The sequence below is a fragment of the Hydractinia symbiolongicarpus genome, chromosome 1 (genome assembly GCF_029227915.1).
Source record: "Hydractinia symbiolongicarpus strain clone_291-10 chromosome 1, HSymV2.1, whole genome shotgun sequence".
Taxonomy (NCBI): domain Eukaryota; kingdom Metazoa; phylum Cnidaria; class Hydrozoa; order Anthoathecata; family Hydractiniidae; genus Hydractinia; species Hydractinia symbiolongicarpus.
Window position 1 is genome coordinate 22,652,017 of NC_079875.1, and position 12,911 is coordinate 22,664,927.

The 12,911-nt window shown below is 36.0% G+C and overlaps 1 protein-coding gene across 1 annotated transcript; it reads right to left on the bottom strand.

Annotated features, from left to right (window-relative positions):
- Nucleotides 1-1,324: 1,324 nt before the first annotated feature.
- Nucleotides 1,325-12,671, bottom strand: LOC130646825 (probable ATP-dependent RNA helicase DDX46). Its single transcript, XM_057452547.1, has 5 exons — nt 12,649-12,671; nt 6,735-6,913; nt 6,386-6,406; nt 4,040-6,299; nt 1,325-2,876 (listed from the first exon to the last, which is right to left on the bottom strand). The coding sequence occupies exons 2-5, from the start codon at nt 6,911-6,913 to the stop codon at nt 1,398-1,400; spliced, it is 3,939 nt and encodes a 1,312-aa protein (XP_057308530.1). The 5' UTR covers nt 12,649-12,671; the 3' UTR covers nt 1,325-1,397.
- Nucleotides 12,672-12,911: the final 240 nt, after the last annotated feature.

Genomic DNA, 12,911 nt, shown 5'->3' on the forward strand with positions numbered 1-12,911 from the left:
GGACGAATTAGTGTTCAATAAAAAAAATTAAGAATAATTCGCAGAATTGTGTACCCGCGAAATATTCTTCAAAATACCATTCTTGAAAATTAACAGCCGCAAAAAAACTGAAGAAATGACAGTACTTTGCGAGGTTTTTATTTAGAGTGAAAAAGAGTGCAATTTCAATCACACGGTGATGTCATTAGAGAAGTACTTGTGTAAATGTTTATAGAATTTTTTTTAAAGCTTACAAGAAGGTAAAGGAAGAACCCCTCTAAGCCACCCCTGACTCTACAATTTTTCTTCATAATAATAGCCGTCTGTTGCAGAAACACGGAATGCGATATATAAAAGACAGACGACCCCGTGCGACAAGTTTGTTAATATTTTCAAAAAATTTATATATAGAACCTTAGCCTGTTTGTATTATCTGTATCCCTTATTTTTTTTCGAACAAGCGGGTTTAGATCAGCGTCCAGCCATTTTCTAACAAACATCTATTCCAGTTTCAGTCCAAACAACTTGAGCATATGAAAACTTAGCACGGCGTTCACGCAACAGTCACTCCTAATTTTTCCTGCTATTTCGGTCCAAAAATCCATTGAAATCGTGGATACTCAAAAATTGTAAAAAGTCAATGTTCATTTTTTTAAACCAATCTGACATTCAATCTATACAAACGTATTAAAAAATGGGAATAGTTTTTTGGTGTTTAGAAAATTGCTGACAATCCCAACAGAATGGATACACGTAAGGTGTATTAGGATCAAGATATTTTTCTGTTATGGCCCGCAATTTTGAAAATTCATTCTTTAATAACCAAGGAAAACACACATGAAATTCGTACAAACTTTTTAGAGGGGGGATCTCACAGGGGCGAATTAGTAGCATATTCACGTATCTGAGCACGTGCAGTTTTATTTGTTTCCATTTTACACCGAAAAATTCGCTTTGCTGAAAAGTAGAAACAGTTTCTATCTTTTAGCGGTGAAATATTTCGGTGTACACTTTTAACCACTTCAGACGCAATCTTCAGTCTTTATTATCAGGAAAACTCGTTACTGGAAGAATTCAAAATAAGTGCCTGGTTTTCAAAACCAAAAAAATTGCTTCGATTCGCCACTTACAATTCGCTTCGTGAAAATACCCCTGTACGTTCACAAATTGCGCGATATATTAATAGCAGTATTTTGTTCAAAATGGTAGCCGGATTGTTACTTCGTGTTAAAAATGCACGACAACAGGCGAATTTCCGAGGACACAAAATAACGATTACTTTCTAATAATTTTCATAGTTTCGTTAAAAAATCGAAAAGAATACTACGAATGAGAAAAATTCGTATTTGATATCATCGCAAAAGCTTTTTTATTGCTTTGTTTTATTTATTGAAAAGAAAATATTAAAAGAGTAAAAGTTAAACCACTTTATACCGTCCTGTCTGTGCAGGTCGATACGTGTGCGATTCTGCTCTAATCAACTCTTCCTTCAACAACCGTTTAATTTCCGCCTTGGCGATCTGAATGCTTCTCTCGGATAACGACTCGATGTACAAGTGTAGCCTCTTTTCACCTTCAGCTTCATCAGGTTTTTTGTTGGGTGGAATATAAAGACCACGAACGGTCACGCCTGCTTCAGATAGTTCTCGCACTTGTTCAATAATTTCTTTCGATGTAATCCTCCATCGCGCTTGTTGCGGAAAATCGTTAATATCGATTTCGTCTTCGTACCGTACGGCAGCAGGCTTTTCAACTTCTTGTACCTCCTGTTCAATAGGTTTATAATTCAACTTCGCGTTGACTTTGTCCGCCAATTGCTTGGCCAACCCGACCCCCTTCAATGATTCCAACGCTCCACCGGAGAGAATATGAGCGGTAGCTGCGGCATTTCTGTCGATGACTTGGCCAGATGTTAATTTCTTGTTTATCAGGGCGGCGATGTTGGAAGCCTGTTGGAGCTTTCCCTTATCGACGTTCTGTTCGGCCGCTCTCACCTTCTGCATTTCAACAACTTCAGGAGCAATCGCCACTTTCGGCTTGTTAGAAAACGCTTTCTCGAGGTCCGCATCGATTTTCTCCATCGCGTTTTCAGCTGCTTCTGCTTCATCATCTGAATCTTGCAAACCCAAGGCGAATTTTCGCATTTTTTTCGATTCGTTGACACGGGCTGCTTCTTCGTCGTTAAACTTAAAGCCCTTGCCAGTGAAACCGCTGTTTAATTTCACAGACTTTCCTTCCTTTGCCATCTCTTCTTTGAACTCGTTCCACAGAGCTTGCACGTCGACGGGCGTTTCACATTTTGAAAGTTCGAACGCTTTTATGACATCGCCTGCATTGCGCCCCTGTTCAGGCGTTAAGAATGTAAAAGCTGTACCTTTATTGCCAGCCCGCCCAGTCCGCCCGACACGATGTACGTAATCCTCGTAGTGATTTGGACAATCGTAATTAACCACTAAAATAAGATTCTTTACATCCAAACCCCGTGCGGCTACGGACGTTGAAACCATAAGCCTTGTCACACCGTTTTTAAAATCAGCTATGGTACTATCTCGGTCAAACTGGTCCATGCCCCCGTGTAAAGACAAGCACGGGTAACCGTTTTTTAGTAAGTCTTTAAATAAAGAATCCGCAGTATCTTGTTTTTCGACGAATGCGAGGACACTCCCCTTTTCCTGATAAACACCCAACAGTTCGAGTAGTTTAAAAAATTTGTTGTCAGCTTCAAGAACTAACGCACGCTGCTCCACGTCCGAACACACGACACTGCGACCACCGACTTGTATTTCCACAGGCTTTGTCAACACCTTACGCGCCACTGCTTCCATTTGACGAGGAAAGGTAGCGGAGAATAACACCGTCTGTCTGTCAGGGCGAATGTTACCAATAATTCGCATTACCTAAAAGACAATGTGAACACATATTTTACGGAAAGAGAAATTTTTGCGGTGAGAAATGTTCGCGGTACTTCGTGGATCTTTGAAATAAGTCTGCGAGAATTTTTTAATGAATATTCATGTCTATAAAAACATTTTTTGTTTCATATTCATATTTTGCGAGAGTACACTTATTTTATAGACAATTGATTTTTTTTCACTTCGCCCCAAACATTATTTAGCTTCTTAGGGAAAACGTCACAAAAATTGTTTAGTCATTGTTTACATGCTAAGATTAAACGGGACGTGTATTTTAAAATGAGTTAAAAACAAAATTTTTATTTCTCTACTTTCTTTTCTTTCTTTATAAATAACTACGATATTTCATCGACAGTATTAACATTATAGTTATGTATTTTATTAAAGACAACTTTTATTTTTATTGAAGAAAAAAGACTTTTTCGTTATTTTTAGGATAAAACTTTGTTAGGATGTATATTTGACTGAAAAAAACAACTTGATTGTGTTTTGAAATAATGGTGATTTAGTAGCTGTAAATGCAAATATCAAGGTCTATAAAAATTGTATCTTAACACGCTGGTGATTTTCTTAAATTTTTGTTTAAGATTTTAAGGTTCTTTAGGCTCATCTTCTTATAAAAAAATCGTGTATTAGACCTTCGCACCATGGAAATTGTTTGATATTTGACCAATTATTTGGCAAGCAAATTGTTTTATATTTTCAACTATTAATTTGTCCCATCCAAACTGTTTAGCAATTGGTTAAAATTCTAGCAATTTTAGAGCAATTGTTTTGTTTAGATTTTAAAAAAAAATGTAAATCTTCTCTTTATGGCCGAAAGAAAAGAAAGCAGTTATCAAAAAGAACTACTTTATTTGTGACCACAATTGATAAGCTGTGTTTCTAAGATCGTAGATTGCAATGTTTTTTTGGTAGGTTCTTTACTGAACTTAAATCATGCTTATAAATAACAACCATTGTAAACTTTCTTAACCACTCAAAGCTCAGAAACACTGTTACTTTTTCTCCACAATAATAGCCATGTTTTATCTGTCTGTCCGCAAGAAAAATGTAGTGCAACGGGCACACGAAATAGCGTGTAATCTAAAGACGGGCGACCCCATGGATTTTTTTCACGGGGTTAACGACTAGTTTTTTAATATTACCTGAGGTTCGAAACCCATATCGAACATACGATCAGCTTCATCCAGTACTAAATACGTACATCGTCGACAGTTCGTCACTTTCCCGTTGTTAGCTGCCAACATATCGATCATACGACCCGGCGTGCAAACGATCACTTCCGCCCCTCTTTTCAATTCTGATATCTGTTCACTAATCCCACTTCCACCATATATACACGCCACAGTCAAATTCATCGGTTTGCAAAATTTTTTACTTTCGCGGTAAATTTGCAACGCTAATTCTCTTGTCGGCGTCATAATGATGGCTATAGGTCCGTCGTCTTCATCTAGCTCCGGCTGGTCGATCACATGTCGGAGCATCGGCAAAAGAAACGCCAGTGTTTTGCCAGAACCTGTTTTAGCGATGCCAATCATATCACGACCTGACATAATCGCTGGCACAGCTTGAGCTTGAATGGGCGTCGGTTTCTCGTATCCGCACCGCTTTAGAACGTTCATCACCTTCGTGCTTAGACCACACTGTGCCCACGTTTTGATAGGCTTAGGTACGTGTTTGCCGCGGACCTGAATGTCTCCTAATGAGTCTCTATATAGTTTAACTTCATCATCCGACATACGAGCAATGTCCGGCACCTCTACATAGAAGTTCCGTCGAAATGACGCGTAGTATATCTTGCTGTGGTCGGCAATCGTAAGTTCCTTTTTTTTCTTTGTTACGTCTAAAAAATCGCTCGCTTTCACGTCTTCTGGAGCGTCCTCTTCAGAGGAATATTCCAGTGCGTCCTGGTTTTGTTCAATAACTTCAGGTTTCGCTACAGCTTGAACAGACTTCTTTACGACCGTTTTTACTACAGTAATAGTCTTGGTTTTACTGCGGCCGACTGATGAAGGTTTGCTGCTTTTTCCTGAAGCGTTCTTATTGATTTCTTTATCGATACCTTTCATAAACGCATCAAGTGGATCTAAATCTTCGTCTTCAGACTCGCTCATATTTTTCTCCTCCGCAGGTTCAGCTTTCTTCATTGGTTTACCATTAACAGTAACGCTCTCTTCTGTTTTATTTTCGCTTGCGGTGGTTGACGCAGCAGCATCAGCAGCATCGTCGTCATCTTCATCATCGTCTTCTAAACTCCATTTCTTTTGAGCTTCATCCTTTTCTTCGTCCGTTTTTTCCGATTCGGATTTCGCGGAGTCTTTCTTTCGGGCATTTCTCCACGCTTCAATGCGTTCCTTTCGTTTCCTCATCTCCTCCTCAGGATTCAATACTTCTTTTTTTACAAGCGCAGGCTTCTCACTCTTCGCCTCCTCCCTTTTTAAGTTCTTCTTGGTTTCGTTTTTTTCCTCTTTCCGTTTTGACTCTTTTCGTCTTCTATCCTCGTCTCGTTTCAATTTATCTCTTTCCTTTTCCTTTATCCTCTCTCTCTCTTCCTCTCGCGATTTTTCTTTTGCTAGTTCTTTCTCCTTAGCTCTCTCTTTTTCTTTTTGTAGTTCTTTTGCCCTTCGTTTCTCCTTCTCTTCCATCTGCTTCTTTTTTAATTTCTCCTCCAACTCTTTTAGTTTCTTTTTTTCTTCGATTTCCTTTTGCTTTTTCTCCTCCGCAAGCAGTTTTTGCTTCTCTTTCTCCATTTCTTCTTTTTCTCTTTCTTTTATTTTTTTAATAGTTTCCTGCCTAAAAGCGTCTTCATTTAGTTTTTCGGTCTCGACAATATTTTTAGTACCCTTTTCATCGTCAGGCGTTTCACTTTTCTCATTCTTCTCATTTTGGGCAGGGGACGTGCTCCTACTTTTACGACGCCTTCTCTCTTTCACTGGAGTCTCGCTCCTTCCTATATCAGCTTTATCTTTCACAGCTTCGCTTTTCTCTGTTTTCTTACTACGAATGGGAGAAGAACTATGACTTTTACGCTTTCTTCTGCTTTTCACTGGACTCTCGCTTCTTTCTCGGGCATTTTTCTTTTTGACAGGACTCCGGCTTCGCTTGCGTTCTTTACTCCGTTTTCGTCGACGGCTAGGGCTTCTACTCTGACTGCGTTTGCGTCGCCGTGACGGACTTCTACTTTTTGAACGGCGAGATTTTTTTTCCGGACTACTAGACTCGCTTCGCCTGTGTTTTTTTCTGTCCTTTTTTATTTTGCGCTCGTGTTCACTATCTGAAGATGAAGAACTCCGTTTGTTTTTTTTCTTGTTCTTTTTGCGCTTTTCAACGACAGGACTGCGAGAAGAACTGCTAGCAGATGAATTGTCTGCTTGCCTATGCTTAGTTTCTTTTCTTCTCTTATGCCTATTAATATTAAGCATGAATAAACAAATAAACTTTTTCAAGAAAACCCAAACTGTAAACAGAAAAAAACATCAAAACTTGCGTACCTTTTTGTGTCACGTGATTTTCTAAAAAATAGAATATTACAATTGGCTTATAAATGTGGTTTATGAGCTGTCGAAGTTTCCCACCCTACTAAAAAGTCCAGAATCCAAACAAAAAACTTTTTTAAAGGCCAGTCATTCCCACCCCCTGGCTATTCATCTTTAAGATCATTACCACCCATTATAAAAACCCATCATTATGACTACAGTATGAGCCACTTCGACAATTTTAAAACAGCACCTATTGCTAAGAAAAGTTTAAAAGCTTTCAAAAATGTAGTTAGAGCAGCGTACTGCATACTCCACTAATGCGGCATACTTCACTATGCCACATAAGCATTTTTAATCTCACCTTTTTTCACCACTAGAGGAATATTCATCAGAGCTTAACATTTCTTCTTCGCTTGAAGAATCCGCTGAGTCTTGTTTCCACTTTTTGGATCGATCATTTCTATATCTTCGCTTTTGTTTCTTTTTTAATTTTGGACTTTCACTATGGTCTCTTTTTCTACCTTTATTTTCAGATCCCATCTAAAAAAAATCATTGATGAAAAAATGTATATAAACCTTCAAAATCAAACAGCAATCAAAGAAATCACCAGTGATATAACTACGCTTCGCTTAAATAAAATTCTCTCTCTCTAAAAAAATGGTAACAATGACTGTAAAATTATCTATTCTTTGTATATATAAATATTTTCAGATTATTTTATCGTCTTGTTCCCAATCCAATAATAGTCTAGTCAAAATAGAAATCAAATTGTTATATTTACATATTTGGTATCATTAGAAGCGCAATTTTATAAAGAATAATACGAGAGTATGCCTCAATTCGGAATCAGGGGCCACTAACAGTTGTAAATCAAAACGCAAGAGGGGGTATTTTCAAGGATTTTAAGCATTTTATTAGCTAAGAACATCTATTTGAGTTTGTTTCTAGTTTATTTGAAGCTATTGCATTGCTAAAAATTCGAATTTTCTTTCAGGATAAAAAATAAAGAAAAATAACATTTTATATATAATTTGCTGGCTGTATGGACCAATCTTGATTTATATATGATTTGCTGGTTGTATGGACCAATCTTGATTTATATATGATTTGCTGGCTGTATGGACCAATCTTGATTAAAAGTAACGGATAATGAGCCAGGAAGATAGGTCATTGCATACTTATCAAAAAAGTTTCTTGTTATAAAGAGTAACATTAAGTAAGGGCCATAGTTTTTATTAGTTAATTAGATAATTACTGTCTTTACTGATTTTTTAGAAAAAGCATATTTATAGTTTACAGTGTTCTCTCAGGATAATGTTAAAGGTCAGAAGTGATAAATTGTCGAAAGATTTAAGTTACCTCACCTTATAGCAAAGAATCCCTTTCAATTTGAAAATATATTTTTCTCTGAGCTCTCAAGCAACAAACGGGTTCCGTGTGTAATATGCAAGGGATCTTAATCCTCTCAAAAAAACCTTGCAGGATGGCAGAAAAGGAGTTCACACACTACTAAACTATGCAAAAAAAAACGCACAAGCACACAAACGACAAACTATGCAAAAAAAAAACGCACACGCACACAAACGCATTGATCTTGTAAAACCAATCGAAGAACAGCTCTCGCTAAAAGAACCCAACATTAAAGTACATAGAAGCTGTCAACGTTTAGCTTATTATCACCATTGAAAGAAGCAGAAAAGAAACGTAAAATATTGCGATCTGCATTTGATTGGAAAAGCCATTGTTTATTTTGTGGTGAAGCCTACTACAAAAATACAAAAAAACATTAGAAAAATGATTGTCACGAAGTGACCCAGTTAAGGTTTAAAGACAAAGTGTTGCTGAAATGTCAGAAAAGAGGAAAAGAAGGAGAAGAGGTGGAAGTATGTGTTAGAGGTGGCCATGATCTTGTTGCTACAGATGCACGTTACCACAAGTCATGCTTATCATTATTTTACAACTTGGCAAAACCAAGGACTCTTGGAAAATATGGAGAAAAAAAAACATGAAAAATGTGAAAGTAGGAAGACCAGAAGAAGAAGAAAAAAGATGTCATTTCGACCAGCTTTGTGACTGGATGGAGTATGAAGCTGAGCTATACACTGCCACTGAATTACGCAGCATAATGATCAGAATGGTAAATTCAGAAACTGTCTACACCACCAAGTGGCTGAAGACGAAGGTGAAAGATAAATATAATCATCACATCTTTTTTGCTGAATTAAATGGGAAGTCTGACGTTGTGTGTTTGAAAGATACGGCAAGTCTTATCATTAACAATGCATGATATGAAGCAAGAAAAAAAGAAGCTGAAAAAGACTCCAAAAGAATAATAAAAAGAGCTGCAAAACTGATTCTTGCGGATATACGATCAACGCAAATTGACAAAGAGTACTATCCAACAGAGGAGGAAATAGTTGACATCAATATTTGTGAGAACGTGCAGCCTACAACTTAAAGAAAATTTCTAGAAATAATCTTAAAAGACAGACTCAAAAGGGCATCATTGTGTCATTGTTTAATGATGAGTTTATTAAGTTTTAGTGAACTAATTATTTTTTCGACACTTTTGGTCTCAATACGAGCCCACCGAAAATCGTGTCCGCTAACAGGTGGATTAACATTAGTAGTGTCAGAAGAAAATTTAGAGGCTAGTTTGGCACCAACACTGACAAAAAATGAATTGAATGTGTTGGAAATTTATTTTGGGTGAGAAGTTTCTGTACCATCGTTTTGGACTACTCGTTTTATCGAGGTAGTATTGCCTGACTTATCAGGAACCAGTTTTTTTAGGGTTTTCCAAAGTTGTTTTGGCTGTTTTTGAAAGTCCTGCAAAACGTCATTATAGTACTCGTTTTTAAGTCGATTTTTGAGACCTATTACCTGGTTCCTTTTTTGTTTGAAAGCTTCCCAGTCTATGATGGATTTTGTTTTTGATGCTTTCCGTTTCAAGAAGTCTCTTTCTTTGATGGCTATTATTAATTCATCAGTGACCCATGCCTCAACACGGCCAGAAAATCTATGTGTTTTGAAAGGGGCATGTTTGTCAGCCACTGTTTTAACATTTTTATTCAGTTTCTCACATGCTTCATCAAGGTCATCATAATTATTAAAATATGACCAGTCTAAATTCCTGAGGTCCTTCAGAAAAGCCTCTTCACTGAAGTTCTTGTAGCTACGAACCTTGCATGTTTTAGGTTCAAATTTTGGCCTTTTGAATTTTCTGATAACATAAACTAAATTGTGATCACTGATGCCTAAATCCATGACACCAGTTTTAGTAATACAAGAACTGTTAGAAAGTATCAAGTCTATAAGAGTGCTACTATTTTCAGTAACACGAGTTGGCTCCGTAATATGTTGTTTTAGGAAAAGAGTGGAGCATAATTCCTTTATTTTGGAGGAAAGAGCATATTTTGAAAGCATGTTACAGTTAAAATCTCCCAAGATAAAAACTTCTTTTTCTTTTGGGAGCTTGTTAAAACACTGTTTAAAATGAGTACACAGGTTTTCGGTACTCTGCAAATCACTACCTCCAGGTGGCCTGTAAACCCCACACATGTAAATAGGTTTAGTTTTTTTCAGGCACACTTTCACCCATAGTGATTCAACATTTTTGAAGTAAAGGTATTTCAAAAGGTGGCTATCCAAGTTTTCATTAACAAAAATTAGAACACCCCCACCTCGTCTATTCCGATCATTCCTATAACATAGCCATCAATTTTAACGTCATTGTCAGTGATGGTGTCAAAAGGATGCTGAATTTGTTTGCAGCCTCGGACGAGTTAATTATGCAAAAAGTACCCGGCTATATTTGCAAAGCATGAATGATCTTCCCCAAAAGCATCCATGGTTATACCACTGCTTCCACGAGAAGGGCTATCACACTATCAGAAGAAGTGATCAATATTGGGCTGGCTTGTGGTCTGATCTGATAATCGAACAGGTCTTGATGAGTGCTGTAAAAAGTCGCGGAGGATTAAGTAGAGGAAGAGGTGTAATATCAACCTGGTGTCTCATGATGCAATGATTAGCATCTATTCAACAATCCATGTCTAAACTTACAGATCATCAATCTCAATCAAGTGAGCAACACGTTGGGACGAGAAGTAGTCGTATGGAACGAGACTCTAAAGATCAATTAATAAAATCAAGAAATCACATCATACTGTCAGTGATTATCGTTTATTTTTCATATAAATTATTATTCTCACATTATGTTCGGGTAAACGAAAAACCTATATACACAAGGCTAGTTTGGATCCAGAGGACTGGGGTTGGATTACTCAAAATGACAAATACTTGCCTGTATACTCTAAAGAGCCTGTTGCACCGGAAAGATTGCTTAAGTTCATAAGGTGTAATTGCAAACTCGAGACAAAAAAACCGTGTTCCACAAATTGTTTGTGCAGAAAGAACTGCACTGTCTCACTGGCTGCGGGAACTACAGAGGAGATAGCTGCACCAATAAAGACCCAAGGCTCGAAAAAGACAATACAGAAGATGAAAACGACTGCAAAAGAAACATTTTCGACGACTTGTAGTTAATTTTTTTCAACTAGTAATAAATTGTTAAGGTTACTGTAAAGGAAACAATTTTTTTTTTAGGTTTTTTGCAAAAAATTCAAGACATATAGAAAAAAAAATTCTCTTTCGAATGACATATTTTATACTCCATGAAAAATTTGAAACATCTCTTTTTTCTGAAAAAAGCCTTTTCACGCATATTCAGCATAAAGAAAAAGTTCTCACTTCTGTCCTCTTTCTGCATACTCAGTTCGCACATTTTCATAACACCTACGAAAATCTTTAAAAACAAATATCTTGTTAGTAAATTTTCGCATACATGCCTTTACGTTTGTGGTCTCTTTTTCTGAAAGCTTCCTATTGGCTCATTGAAATTTTCCGTAATGGAAAGCGGAAAGCTGAATAAATTATGCACAAAAGGTTCCCGGATTTTTTTGTATAAATTACTGATTAGCAAGTTATGACAACAGAAAGAAAAAAATATGCATTTTTTTAAATGATTACATATAATTACAAATAATTTCATAACAACGTTATTATAAAGAAAAATCCGGGAACCTTTGTGAATTTAATTTATGCTGAATATAATGGTGCAAAAACGAGAAGTCTCCGACCACACGTTCGGAAAAAGAAGCCATTTTAAAACGTACAGTGAAAAAAAATTGTGTGTGTTTATTTCATTATATTTTCTTTTTTGAAAATCAACATCTCACGAAAATATCACTATTAAAAAGTCTTTCATCAAACATTCAAAAACAAAAAACAAATAAAAAAAAATATGAAAGTATTGATAAATTGTAAGGGTTTTTCTGAGACTACTCATCAAGTGAGTTTTTTCCTTTACAGTAATCTTAAGGTTTTCATCAAAGAATTTCAGTTAAATTTCATTCAAATACCCACTATTGCATTTTGCTTTATACTTTTTATGCTTTTTAGTGAATTTTAATGTACATAAAAATTGCGCTTCTAATGATACCAAATATGTTAATATAACAATTTATTCTAGGTTGACCTATATTTCAGGCTAATTAGACTAAACTATAAGTACAAAAAATAGAGAAAGACGCATCTAGTGATTTAAAGTACAGTTCCATCATGACCTTGTGACAGATTTTGCAACAGAGGAAACAAATATGTATGGGACGTAATCAAGTCTAAAGCCACATATCCAGGCGAATACAATGTGACAATTGGTAATGGCTGAAAAACACAACCATTTTTTAAGTCGCTGACAAAAATGAAGAAAATGCCTATCAGTTTTAAGGATACTTGAAAATAAGACACATTTTTTGAACTTTTATTTTCCAACAATCATTTTTTCTTTTTACAGTAATAACTTATAACCCGCTTAGCCTGGTGCTATGCAAAAATAGCAACAAGGGTTGCAACATCATGTCATTTAGTACCTGGTAGCTTGATAAGAACATAGGAGATGAAGTAATTTATAGCCAAATAGATCTAAGTCACAAAAACATTGGCATTTAAAAAAAATAAAAAAAAAATTACAATATGTTCATGGACGTAGAAATTATGTTTTCTAACAATATAAACGTTCGAACAACTTAAGAAAATTTTTTCAAACACATTGAAACCATTCTTATAGTTCTGTTCTAAAAGTTCTAAAATTGTACATTTTAGCTGGTCACTACAGAAAAATAGTGCCTGCTAATGTGACCAATATAAGCTAATAAAATCCTCAGATATAAGGGAGACATTACAGTGCCAGTTACTAAATTGTATTACCTACTTTAATATAGTGACATTGTCAAATCGAAACAAAATTATGATGGAAGTGCCTGATCATTTGAAACACGGTCATTTAAACTTGACTGTTTAGACAGGCGATCTATCCAACTATCTATCCAAAATGAACAAAAATTTCATTCAAAGATTTATCAAAGATTTGGGAAATCCCACTATTCACCACGTTTTATATTCCTGTTTAAAGTTATGACACTGACCATTACCATATTTCAAAGATAAATAGACTAGAGCAATGCTTGCACGATT

Bases quoted from the DNA above. Each gene is read 5' to 3' on its own strand.
- LOC130646825 (XM_057452547.1), bottom strand. From the start codon at position 6,913: ATGGGATCTGAAAATAAAGGTAGAAAAAGAGACCATAGTGAAAGTCCA. The intron at 6,300-6,385 runs GTACGCAAGTTT...TAATATTAATAG, and splicing joins AAATCACGTGACACAAAAAG to GCATAAGAGAAGAAAAGAAA. The intron at 2,877-4,039 runs GTAATATTAAAA...ATTGTCTTTTAG, and splicing joins ATATGGGTTTCGAACCTCAG to GTAATGCGAATTATTGGTAA.